At 37.3% G+C, this 13,627-nt stretch overlaps 1 protein-coding gene across 9 annotated transcripts in view; it reads left to right on the top strand.

Moving 5' to 3' along the window:
• Positions 1–13,627, top strand: part of ITSN2 (intersectin 2) — a 157,129-nt gene that overhangs the window by 88,000 nt on the left and 55,502 nt on the right. For all 9 annotated transcript variants that reach the window (XR_004027042.1, XM_030800234.1, XM_030800233.1 and 6 more), the window contains 4 exons: positions 9–106; positions 9,029–9,210; positions 9,517–9,661; positions 12,670–12,875. Coding sequence is in view for 8 of the 9 variants with exons in the window: in XM_030800234.1 (XP_030656094.1) it covers positions 9–106; positions 9,029–9,210; positions 9,517–9,661; positions 12,670–12,875 (631 nt within the window). In the remaining variant the exon portion in view is untranslated. The remainder of the gene's footprint in view (positions 1–8; positions 107–9,028; positions 9,211–9,516; positions 9,662–12,669; positions 12,876–13,627) is intronic.

The raw sequence follows: 13,627 nt of genomic DNA, 5'->3' as shown, positions 1-13,627 counted from the left end.
CTCTTTAGGTGAGACAGCTAGTGTTTTGGTGAATTATAGAGCATTATACCCCTTTGAAGCAAGGAACCATGATGAGATGAGTTTTAATTCTGGGGATATAATTCAGGTAGGAAATGAAGTCTTTTTTTTTTATCATGAATAACCTAAATACATTGTAATATATTAGTTTCTGTAGTAATGTTGACCATTAATTTCATATATTTACCTTTGTAAAATATTTCTTAAACATTACCTCATTTGGACTTTACAACATACTTCAGAGCTGCATAGGACAGTTATTATTACTAACGAAGTTCTAGCCAAAGAAGCTTAAACTCACACAAGTTGTAACTGTCAGCATTGCAGTGCCAGAATGGGATGCAGGTATGTGTTTTTTTATTTCCAAATCCAGCATTGTTTCTACTATGCCATACAGCAACTGTTAAAAGAATTGAAGGAGTTAGATTCCACAGCCCTAACTGGATACAGGCAGTTTGTTCCTTGGAACAAAAGTCTTTATTGTATTATCACAGTCCATATAAAATAGATGAATAAGAGAAGATCCCAGGAATAGTGTTCGATAGAGCCAGTAGGACATAATGGAAAGAGTACAGGCTTTAGAAGCACACAAACTTGGATTTTAGTCTCTGCTTCTGTTTTCTTCTTGTTAAAGTAATATTAACCAGAGTATCTAGCCAGTGCCTGTTTCCCCTGCTCCCCGTGCACTGTCACCAGTTAGTGTGATTTATCAGTTAGGTGGCAAATGTTTAATGATACTAGGGAAAAAAATTTACCAAAACTCTAACACCCAAGATAAACCCTAAACACACATTCCTGCTCTTGCCATTGCCACTATTAGTAGTACTGGAGCTGTGCCCGAGCAGGGGAAGAGGTTTGTTCTACAACCAGCCCAAGTCCACTGTCTGCTGTCCCTACCATTCCTCCTCTCCTTGCTGGTGATGGTGAGATAATGTCTGGATGAAGAGATACAACCTGTCTCTGGGTGTGTTTGGTCAAGAGTTTACTTATATTTTTGGTTATATTTTTTATTTATTTCAACAAATATTTTTTGAGGGCTGATGTGTTAGACTAGGGATTTAGTGAATAAGACGTTATCTCTGCTCTTAACAAGCTTGTAGTCTAATGAAAAAGCATGATAACCTAAAGCAGTAGAGGAAGGAAGGTAAGGAAAAGGTTGTAGACTGCTACCAGCTTTAGCACAGACCTCTCCCATGGTCAGAGAGCCATTCTGGTGGCAGTGACAGCAGGAACATAAAGTTAGCTGTGTGTCTTGGGTGCTTGTGTACTCTGCTGAATCATTAACATAAAGAATTAGTCACGAGTTACTACTGTCAGTCATGAGTTGCCTGATTTGAACAAATTGGTTAAATTGGTTAATGATGGTGTCATTTCCTAAGAGGAAAAATCAGAGGGGGGATATGTAAGTAGAATTATGAGTTCAGTTTTGTATGAGTTTCAGATGTCCAGGCAGTAGTAGTTGGATCTCCAGAGGTACCTAGAGAGATGTCAGACAGCGGTCTGGGCTGAGGATGTAAATCTGGGTGTCGCCAGTGTGATGTGACGGTCATGGAAGACATGAGAGTAGTGGAGCTCATCCAGGGGAGTAGTAACGTGAGAGAGAAGAGGATTGAGGATGTAGTTCCTGAGAAACAGGGACACTGAAGGAATTATTAGAGGAAGTGGAGCCTGAAAAGGAGTGACTAAAAGTAGGAAAAAAAAAAAACAACAGGAGAGTTTAATGTTAGGGAACTTTGAGAAGAGTGATCTGCAAGTGAAATAAAACAAGGACTAAAAAAATTATTAGATTAGCAATAGCACAGGTGTTGTTAACCTGGAGGACAGCAGTATCAGTTCAGTGGACTAGTAGGGTGAGAAGCCAGATTTCAGTGAGTTGTAATAAATTGGAAGAGAGGAAGAGGAGACAGTGAATATATAAAACTCTTTGAATGAGCTTGGCTTTGAAAGGGAGAAGGAGAGAAGGTAGTAAATAATGAGAAATGTGGGTTGAGGGAAGTTTTTTTATTTTTTAAAGTTGGCTGAAGCTTGAGCAAGTTTAAATAATGGTAGAAAGGATCTGCAGAGAGGAAACAGGTTAATGATAATGGAAAGAGTATAAATAACTGATAAAGATTGTTTTTTATTATTAAAGTATAATTTATATATAGCAAAGTGTACAACCATAAGTATACAGCTCAAAGAATGTGTACACATCTGTATATCTGTGAAGCCCCCCTCAGATCAGTGTGTAGAACACACAATATCAGGAAGGCACTTCATGTTCCTTGTCAAACCTCCCTGTTCTGACTAATAGATGGAGATGAGGAAGATTCTTGAAAAGGCTAGAAGGCTGGAATCTGGAGCCCTGGAAGAGAGTGGTAGAAGGATTGAATACCTTTTCCTTTGTGATTAGAGGGCACGAAGAAAGGGTGGGAGGGATTATAAGTAAATTTTGCTGAAGTAGAAGATGAAGTCAGGTCCGAGGGCTTCCAAGTTCCTGGTAAGATAGGAGGCAAGGTCTGATTAACTTAATGGATGGGGGTGTTACCGGAGGTTTCATTGAAAGTGAAAAGGATTAGAAATTCTACTGAGTCTTGGCCACGTTTTCGATGACAAGCTGAAATGTTTTTCTAGCCTTCTAATCTGTTAATGCTATTTTGCTAGCATTAATTAATAAGTAGTTAAGAAGAAGTAGTAAGTACTTTTGCTAGGCCTGTGAGAATTTATGTAAAATGTTCAGTTTAACTCAGTATGTAAATTGATAACTAAAAATTAATTACAACTATAAATGACAGATGTGAAAGAGATTAAAATTGACCTCTTACTAAAACAACTTGGCCTAACTACAGAATAAATGAATGAGATTTTTCTTCTTGATTAGGTTGAAAACACTAGGAAAAAGTGTTAGAGAAATTAATACTTTTAAAAGCTTTTGGTCAGGTGCAGGTGCACACCTGTAATTCCAGCACTTTGAGAGGCCGAGGCAGAAGTATCACTTAGGTACTGGAGTTAGAGACCAGCCTGGGAAACACAGGAAGACCCTGTTTCTACAAAAAGTTAAAAAAAAAAATTAGCGGGGCTTGATGGTGTGCACCTGTAGTCCCACCTGCTCTGGAGACTGAGGTGGCAGAATCACTTGAGCCCAGAAGGTCAAGGCTACAGTGAGCTGTCATTGCACCACTGCACTCCAGCCTGGGTGACAGAGTAAGACCCTGTCTCAAAAGTCAGCCAGCCAGCCAAGTCAGTCAGTGAAGGGAGGTAGAAAGGAAAGTAGGAAGGGCATGTAAGTAAATGTGGTAAATGTGTGTGTGTGTATGTATGTATGTATGTACGTATGTGTACCTATATATAGCCAATACTCATAGCTTACAGTGATTCCTTTCCTTAAGACCATACTTTTTTTTTATACTTACACATATGCAGAACGTGCAGGTTTGTTACATAGGTATACATGTGCCATGGGGATTTGCTGCACCCATCAGCCTGTCATCTACGTTAGGTATTTCTCCTAATGCTATTCCTCCCCTAGCCCCCCACCCCCGACAGGTCCCGCTTTGTGATGTTCCCCTCCCTGTGTCCATGTGTTCTCTTTGTTCAGCTCCCACTTGTGAGTGAGAACATGCGGTGTTTGGTTTTCTGTTTCTGTGTTAGTTTGCTGGGAATGATGGTTTTCAGCTTCATCCATGTCCAAGACCATACATTTAAATCAGGTACAATGCTGAGCATTTTGCAGCATTGAAATACTTTGGTTTGTATAATTCCTCAGGGTTTATTGTATGCTTCTCTGCATTTATATTGCTCTGGCTTAGCTATTTTACTTTATTTATTTATTTATTTTTGAAACTGGGTCTCAATCTGTTACCCAGGCTGGAGTGCAGTGGCGCGATCACGGCTCACTACAGCCTCGACCACCCGAGATCACGCCATCCTCCTACCTCAGCCTCTTGAGTAGTGGAGACTACAGGCACACACCACCACACCTGGCTAATTTTTTGTTTGTTTGTTTGTTTGTTTTTTGTAGAGATGGAGTCTCACTATGTTGCCTAGGCTTGTCTCAAACTCCTGGCCTCAAGCAACCCTCTTACCTTGGCTTCCCAAAGTGCTGTGATTACAGGCATGAACCACCATGCCTGGCAGCCTTGGCTATTTTAAACTAGTCTTAAACTAGATTTACAAGATAATATTTCATAAGTGTTTCCTTTCATTCTAACTGTTTTAGAGCACCATTTTATGGGAGTTACATTACCGTGATGTCATACAGTTTAACCATAGCAGCTCTGGTTTAGGAATTTTCTAAATATTTCATTCATGATGTAATAATAGCCAGACATATAACATTAAAATGAGAATTGTTTACCATAAACATAAATGAAGTTGCCCTAATAATCCATTTATTATTAATTAAGGTTTAAGTCTGTTGTTAATCAAATTTAGAATAATCCATTCAAGTTAACATTTGTTGAGTTTGTAACCATGTGCCTCTGGTGACATACAAAAAATAAGGAGACCACAGTCTAGGAAAAAACAGAAATGTATATTACTATACAAAATATAACATGATAAATTTCAATACTAGTTTATATGAGTAAGTACTGTGGGAACCCAGAGAATGAAGGAAAAACAACCAAATAGAATTAGGGAACATTTTTCCCAAGGATAGGATGGAGGAAGGCCTTAAAGGATTATGCCTTATATTTGCTTAGTGCTATACAGGTTCCAAAGCGTCTTCATAAATATACCCAATTTAATTCTGAAAGATACCCTAGAGGAGGGCAGCACAGGTATTTCCCCCCAAATTTGTAGATGACAAAGCACACTAGATAGCATTCATTATCTTAACGAGGGATAACCAGGTAGCATGGCTAAGACCGAAATGTGGTTCTTTTAACTCTCAAGTCTGTAGTATTTCTTCTAAACCATGTAATATTCTGGGCAGAAGAGAATACCTTAAATAAAAACATTGAGGCTTGCATGTACCAAGTGTTTTTAAAGAATGTCATAAAACCAGTTGCCTAGAATATCAAACAAATGGTAAGAGATGAAGCTAGAAAGGTAAGTTGAAACCTGACAAACTAATTTCAGAGTATTCGAATTCTACACTAAGAAGTTTGAACTTTTAAGAGCTTTAAACTAGAGAGGCAACATCTGCTAGGAGAAAAATCCTAATGGGTCTAAAGTGGCTTACCATAGAGTAAAAGGCATCAAGATTGGAAAAGGAGAAGACAGACTGTATTGATTTGCCGAAGACATGATAATCTATGTAAAAAGTCCCATAGAATCTATTAAGCTACTAGAACTATTAAAACGAGTTTAGCAAGGTTGCAGAATACAAGATCAATATAACAAAATCAGTTGTAGTTCTGTATAGAAACGATGACTATTCAGAAATTGAAATTTAAAATACCATTTACAATTGCATAAAAATATGAAATACAGATAAAACTGATACAAGATTTGCAAGACCTGTTTATTGAAAATTACAAAGTTTTATTGAGAAAAATTGAAGTCCGAAATAAATGGAGAGATATATAGTGTTCATGGATTGGAAGATTCAATATTGATAAGAAGTCAATTCTTCTCTTAAGTCCTGTGTAAACAAATTTTTTAGAAAAAGATAAGAAGTCAGTTCTTCTCAAATTCTTACACAGACTCAAAGCAATTTAAATCAAAACTTTAACAGTCAGCCAGGTGCTGTGATCCACACCTGTAACCCCAACACTTTGGGAGACCAAAATGGGAGGATTGCGTGAGACCAGGAGTTCGAGATCAACCTGGGCAGCAAAGCAAGACCTCGTCTCTACAACAACAACAACAAAAATCTCAGCAGGCTTTGTTTTTTTTTGTTTGTTTGTTTTTTTTGGTAACAAATGACGAGATGATTCAAAAGCAAAACAACTTCGAAAAGGAACAAAGTTGGAAATCTTTTAGTACCTGAATTTAAGGCTTATTATAAAAGTTACAGTAGTCAAAACAGTTGTGATATTAGCATCTAGATAGGAAAATAGATCAATGGAACAGAGTAGGTAAATAGATTCATGCTACGTGTGTGTGTGTGTGTGTGTGTGTGTGTGTGTATAAACAACAGATTTTTGACAGAGGTGCAAAAGCAACTCAGTGGAAAAAGAACAGTCTTTTCAGCAAATGGTATTGGAACAGTGGATATTCATATGCAAAAAAATGAATTTCAATTTGTTGCTTGCAACATATACACAGATTAACTCAAAATAGACAAAATGTGATATAAAATGTGAATCTATAACTGTAGAATTTCTAGAAGAAAACAGAGAAAATCTTAACAACTTTGGGTTACTCAAAGTTTTTTAGTTTCTTAGATATGGCAAAGAATCTAATAAATAGTGTTTCTTTTTTTTTTTTTTTTTGAGACAGAGTTTCGCTCTTGTTGCCCAGGCTGGAGTGCAATGGCGTGATCTCGGCTCACTGCAACATCCTCCTTCCTGGTTCAAGCGATTCTCCTGCCTCTCCGCCTCCCGAATAGCTGGGACCACAGGCATGCACCACCATGCCTGGCTAATTTTGTATTTTTAGTAGAGACAGGGTTTTTCCATGTTGGTCAGTCTGGTCTCAAACTCCCAACCTCAGGTGATCCGCCCCCCCTTGGCCTTCCAAAGTGCTGAGATTACAGGCGTGAGCCACCGCGCCCAGCCTAGTGTTTCTTTTTGAGGAAAACAGTTCTGTAATTTATTGTGGTAATGATTCTGTAACTCTTTGAATATTCTAAAATCCATTTAATTGTGTACTGTAAATGGAAGGATTATATGGAATATGAATTATATGTCCATCAGCCATTGTTAAAAACAAAACAGTTAAAACATGTACCTACCATGTGACTCAGCCATTCCACTCTTAGGTATTTACACAAGAGAATTGAAAACATAAGTCCATATGAAGACAAATGTTCATAGCAGCTTTATTTGTAATAGCCAAAAACTAGAAAAAACTTAAATGTCTACCAACATTTGAAAGGATAAACAAATTGTGGTATATTCATATGATATAATACTACTTAGCAATAGAAAAAGAACAAACTGTTCTTACTGTATGGATGCCTTGAGTGGAAAAAGGCAGACAAAAAGGATACATATAGTATGATTTTATTTATATACAATTTTAGAAAATGTAAACTAATATATAGGACAGAAAACAGGCCAGTGTTTTCATAGAGATGGCAGGGAAGGTCATGGGGAGGGGCAAGCTGGAGGACTTATGGTGGAACAAGAGGAAACTTTTGGGGGTGATGGAAATGTTTGCTATCTTGATTGTGGTGATTTTTCACAGGTATATACATATGTCAAAACATCAAATTTAACACCCTAAACATGAAATTTATATTAATGATATCTCAGAAAGCAGTTTTTAAAAATATGAATGGATTCAACATGATTTTAATAGATATATAACACTGTCAAGTCTGTGTTTTAGAAAGGGATGGAAAATGGATTGGAGAACAGAGACACAGCTACCATATTCCTTTATTCAGTGAGTTAAGTAATTTCTACTATGCTAGACATTGGGGGTCAATAAAGCTCACGGACAAATGGAAGAGAGATATGTAAATAAGTCATTATTTACATATAAATAATTTATCTGTAGTAAGTACATATACTATGTATTAGCTACATAATTGTCATTATGTATATATAATGTATATAATGCTAATTATGACAGTTATATATGGGATAACTCTGGCTTGGGTTGGGGGAAGTTAGAATCTTGAAGGATGAGTAAAAATCATAATAATCTTAAGTGTGAAATGAAAAAAAGCCTGAAGTAGGGCAGTGAGGGTGGGTTGACAAATTAGAAGAGTCTTTAATGACAAATTCAGTAGTTTGGATGTGGAAGTGTAAAAGAGGTAAGAGCCAAAGATTTTTCATTTAGAATGACTAAATTTTTGGTGGTGTGAATAATAGAGGAATTTAGGAGAAGGAGGGGATGGAGGAGAAAAGTTCAGTTTTAAACTTGACTTGGAAGTTCCCATGGGACATCCACTCGAAGATATCTTGCAAGTAGTTGAAAGTATAGGCATGTCGCTTCGGGAAGAAGTCAGCACTGAGATCATAGCTTTTGGATTCATTATTGCACAGAGGACTGATCAAACTATAGGAGTAAGTGGGCCTATTCAGGAAGGGTATAGAATGAGGAAAGAAAGCCAGTGATGAAACTTGAGGCTGTCCTCAGTGTTTATGGAACAAGGACCAAGAAGCAGAGGGAGAAACACTGTGAGGATGGAGGTTGTCACACTGTAGGATGAAAATGTCTGGGAGAAGAAATGAAATTGATAAATCACCTGACATGTTTACCAGTTGGAAAATAGTATTCAGAGAAGATCTTACTGTTCTGTTAGAGAGTTCAAAAAAAACTATGTAACAGGAACAGAAAAAACTAAGCCAAAAACAAAAAAAGTAATGATTATAGGAAAATAAAAAGTTTACAAAAAAGGAAATTTAATCAGCAGCATGCTGCATGACTCAGATGTGAAATATTTAAACATAATCATAATATTATAAACATTAAATAAATTTAAATAAAGATTAAGATATAACAGTACTGGTAGAGTAAGAGGCTGCAATGAAAGAGAGGTCAATCTTCATTTCCCATAGCCAAAAGCCAATAATGTCTAAAATTGAAAAAATTCAAGAAAAAGCAGTATAAATATGTTATTCAGAGATATAAATGGTGATATAGAAGAAACGAGGAAGAATGGCAGGTCAGGAGTGAAAATCAGGGCATAAGGAGCCATGAGATAGGGGAGGATTGTTTTCCCTCATTAGCCATATATAATGCTATTTGTCTTTATAAAATATTTTCATGTAACTTGGATAAAATTAAAATTTAAAAAGACAACTTTCCAATCACTGGAAATAGTAGCTGTTAATTTGTAGAAAATGCCTTAGCTATTTAGTTAGATGGGCTTAATTCTGAAAATGAGAATACTATACAATAGTTTTCGTCTCTTTCCATTGTAAATGTGTGAATTTCTAAGCACTGTTAATCCTTCTTTTTATTTCCATAGGTTGATGAAAAAACCATAGGAGAACCTGGTTGGCTTTATGGTGGTTTTCAAGGAAATTTTGGCTGGTTTCCATGCAATTATGTAGAAAAAATGCCATCAAGTGAAAATGAAAAAGCTGTATCTCCAAAGAAGGCCTTACTTCCTCCTACAGTTTCTTTATCTGCTACCTCAACTTCCTCTGAGTAAGTTTTTAGCTAACAGTAAAGTTTATATAGTTCTGCAAATGTGTAAGTACCTAATATATAGTGGTGTCAGCCTACTACTTCATCATAGTGTAATCCAGGTTGTACTCTTCAAGAGTACTTTTTGTTTGAGATTTAATACTGAAATTTAGTAAGTGAAAACATGGGTCAGTAGTTTGTTAATAATTATTTCTTTTCCCACAAATTGTGTGTAAGCACAGTGTATATAATATATAAGTTGATAAATTGGTAGTACTTCATTAAGTTCTAAACAAGTATACTTATATCAAAGTGTTATATTTGCAGACCACTTACTTCAAATCAACCAGCATCAGTGACTGATTATCAAAATGTATCTTTTTCAAACCTAACTGTAAATACATCATGGCAGAAAAAATCAGCCTTCACTCGAACTGTGTCCCCTGGATCTGTGTCACCTATTCATGGACAGGTATGTTGTCTGTTATTTTTGTGGGCTTTATTCTTTGAATTTGCTCCTGATTCATATAAAATAGAATGAAAATTATGTACAAGGGACCATTCACTCATTTAACCAGAGTTTGTAGCATTCAGTTTCTTTCTTATTCACATATGATGTGAAGTTGAAGAAATGACTATTACTTAGAGGTTTCTCAACAATGTTTTTTTTTTTTTTGGGGACGGAGCCTCACCCTGTTGCCCAGGCTGGAGTGCAATGGCGCAATCTCGGCTCACTGCAACCTCCGGCTCCCCGGTTGAAGCGATTCTCCTGCCTCAGCCTCCCGAGTAGATGGGATTACAGGTGCCTGCCACCATGCCCAACTAATTTTTGTATTTTTAGTAGAGATGGGGTTTCACCACGTTAGCCAGGCTGGTCGTGAACTCCTGACCTCAGGTGCTCCACCTGCCTTGGCCTCCCAAAGTGCTGGGATTACAGGCGTGAGCCACTGCGCCCGGCCTAGGTTTCTCAACAATTCTTTTCCATAATATCAAGTTGCTAGCAGCTAAGGTTTCTAAGCTCAAAGTGTTAGTTTTACAAATCTCATGATATATTGTTCTTGATTTGTAGTTATTATAATAAGAAGATAAGAGACTTGGGCTTGAGGGTTTTTTTTTTTTTCTTAAAGTTATTTGGGAACGTTAGAACTTTTTAACATATATTTAGCCTCTGATTTAGATATAACTATTGCAATAGGGTTACATTAACATTATGTTTTAAAATTGCAGACTTCATCAGAATAAAGTCCAAAGTCCTCCAGATTTCACCTTCACTCAAAAAATGCCATGGCCATAGGTTCCAGGCATTTTATTATGTGCTAGAAATTTAAGGAAAAAATAAGTCAAAAAATACCTGACATTGACACCAGGCACAGTGACTCAGTGCCTATAATCCCAGCTCTTTGGGAGTCCAAGATAGAGGATTGCTTGAGGCCAGAAGTTCGAGATCAACCTGGGCAATATAGCAAGATCCCATCTCTACCAAAAATTAAAAAATTAGCCGGGCATAGTGGCATGTGCCTGTAGTACTAGCTACTTGGGAGGTTGAGGTGGGAGGATTACTTGAGACCAGGAGTTTGAGGCACAATTAATTATGATCATACCACTGTACTCCAGCCTGGGCAATAGAGGGAGCCCCTGTCTCTAAAAAATTTTTTAAAAACCAGAAACTCACCATTCAGTAGATCATAATCTAATGAACATGACAGACATATAAATAACTGTAAAGCATGAGAAATGCTGTATTAAAGATATCTACAAGGTCTGTAGGGGGTATATAGAGAAGAGAGCATCTTACTCAATTGGTGAGAATTGGAGCAGCCTTCACAAAGGGCAAGGTATTTGAGTAGGGTCTTCAAAGATAAGATTTCACCAAACAAAGAAGGAAAGTTATTCCCATGAAAGAACAGTTTGGGGAAAGTCACCGAGGCATGTTAACACAAGATATTTGTAGGAAACAAGAATTGTTAATAATATGGCTAGAGTACAGGATTCATGGAGAAAGCGTTGAGCAAAGTTGGAGAGAGAGGTTGAGGTTTATTTGGGGAGCATTTAATACATGCTAGGCAACTTGGCAGTGGAAAGTCCCTGAAGATTTTTAAGAGTGGAGTTATTGTGTATGTTTTCAAAAGATAATTCTGGCACTAACATAGTGGCTGGATTAGCAGAGAAAACAACCAGTTAAGGAAGGATATTATAATAGCTAAATAACAAGAGATGATGGTTTGAACAAGTTCTATGGTAATTAAGATATAAGAAAGAGGAGATAGATTTAGAAGATTATTAGGAATTGATATTAAGTAGAGAATCCATTGAATGTGGAGAGTGAGGAAGAAATAGGAGTTAAAGATAGTTCTTCAGTCTTTAGCTTGAGCGACCAAAAGGATAGTAGTATCCTTGTCTTTGGTAGACAGTGCAGGAGGAATGGGTTTGGTAGGTTCTAAAAATGATTACGTTTCAGCTGTGCCAAGTTTAAGCTATGTGTATTAGGGACAGCTTGGTAGAAACACCCAGTAGGCAGTTTGATATACAAGTCTGGAGATCAGGAGATAAAATTACACTGAAAATATAGGTTTGAGAAGTCATAGACATAATTAAGAGTATTTAGGGAAGTCCTGTGGAACAGTAAGGGAAAAGGGTTGGACAAAAGAGGAGCCATCAATCACCAGAGAGTCAGCTTCAGGAACTACAAGGCTTGATGTTAGCTGTTTAGAGATCAAGAGGAATAACGGTTTGGAAGAAGCTTTTGGCTTTGATGTTATTATTAATAACCTTATCTGGAAGAGGTTCAGTAGTGTGATGAGTGCTGAACCTAAATTAGAAGTGATCAAGGAGTGAAATTGGAAAAAGTTTAAGACTATTATTTAAGGAATTCAGAAGTAGAAGCAAGTAGAGAAGTAGATTGAAGAGGACTTAATGTTATAAAATATTTTTAGAAAATGAAAGGGTATAATAGAAGACTTGGAGAATAAGTGAAGAGTTTAGCCTTATTAAAGGAACAAAACACTCCTTCCTTTGAGAGAGCAGGGAAAGGAAGAATGAATAGAATAGGAGGAAGTTAAGAGAAAAGCAGAGAAACAAGAGCTAAGCATGCCAATTTCCTTCCCTAGTGGAGTAAACGGAATTGCATTGCAAGCTGGAAGAGAAAAAAGATTTACAGTAACACTCCTTTTTCATTTGTTCCATGATCTATATTTCATGGATGTATGAATACATTTCTTGAGTACACATTATTTACCTTCTCTACCAGTGATGTGATGAGGTTTCTTTGAATGGTGGGTTTTCAGTCTGTCTTAACAGAAGGCTAGTCACATAGTTGTCTGTCATGTATAATTTAAAGTCAGTTAGTAGACTAAGGTTATCTTAAGTCACCACAACACCAAACTGGTCTGCTGTTTGAACAGTAAGTATATTATATACACAGAAACAGAAATCATGGTTACCATTGCCTTTTAAAAATTTTTGGTGGTTTTGTATTCATAGGGACAAGTGGTAGAAAACCTAAAAGCACAGGCCCTTTGTTCCTGGACTGCAAAGAAAGATAACCACTTGAACTTCTCAAAACATGACATTATTACTGTCTTGGAGCAGCAAGAAAATTGGTGGTTTGGGGAGGTGCATGGAGGAAGAGGATGGTTTCCCAAATCTTATGTCAAGATCATTCCTGGGAGTGAAGTAAAACGGGAAGAGTAAGCATCTTTATGTGTTTTCATGAGATGTGGATGTTGATATTTTCACTAATGAGTCAGCCATGGTCTGATTGAGTGTATAATGAAATAACAATTTTATACTTGAGTTTGAATATCAGAAAGGTAATTCTGGCCAGCCGTGGTGGCTCACACCTGTAATCCCAGCATTTTGGGAAGCCAAGGCAGGCGGATCACTTGAGCCCATGGGTTTGAGACCAGCCTGGGTGAAGTGGTGAAACCCTGTCTCTACAAAAAATACAAAAATTAGCCGGGCCTGGTGGTGCATGCCTGTAGTCCCAGCTACTTGGGAGGCTAAGGCAGGAGAATCTCTTGAACCCAGGAGGCAGAGGTTGCAGTGAGCCAAGATGACACCATTGCACTCTAGCCTGGGTGACAGAGTGATAGCCCGTATCAAAAAAAAATGAAAAAAGAAAGGTAATTCTTAGGATGAAAAAAGTATACTTCAGGTATTTGTTTCAGTTTAGAATATCATTCTACTTATTTCAGATTTCATAAAATTTTCAAGCTACTCAAAATTGTAGATCTGTTGCTTTTTTTGTTTTTGAGACAGGGTCTCACTCTGTTGCCTAGGTTAGAGTGCAGTGGTGGATCATGGTTCACTGCAGCCTCGACCACCCAGCCTTAAGCGATCCTCCCACCTCAGCTTCCTGGGTAGCTGGGACCACAGGTGCATGCTACCACACCTGGCTTATTTTTAAATTATTTGTAGAGGTGGGGTTTTGCTGTGTTAC

The sequence above is a fragment of the Nomascus leucogenys genome, chromosome 19 (genome assembly GCF_006542625.1).
Source record: "Nomascus leucogenys isolate Asia chromosome 19, Asia_NLE_v1, whole genome shotgun sequence".
In the NCBI taxonomy this organism is placed as follows: domain Eukaryota; kingdom Metazoa; phylum Chordata; class Mammalia; order Primates; family Hylobatidae; genus Nomascus; species Nomascus leucogenys.
Note: the sequence above shows the minus strand (reverse complement) of the source record. Positions and strands in the feature narration are given on the sequence as shown.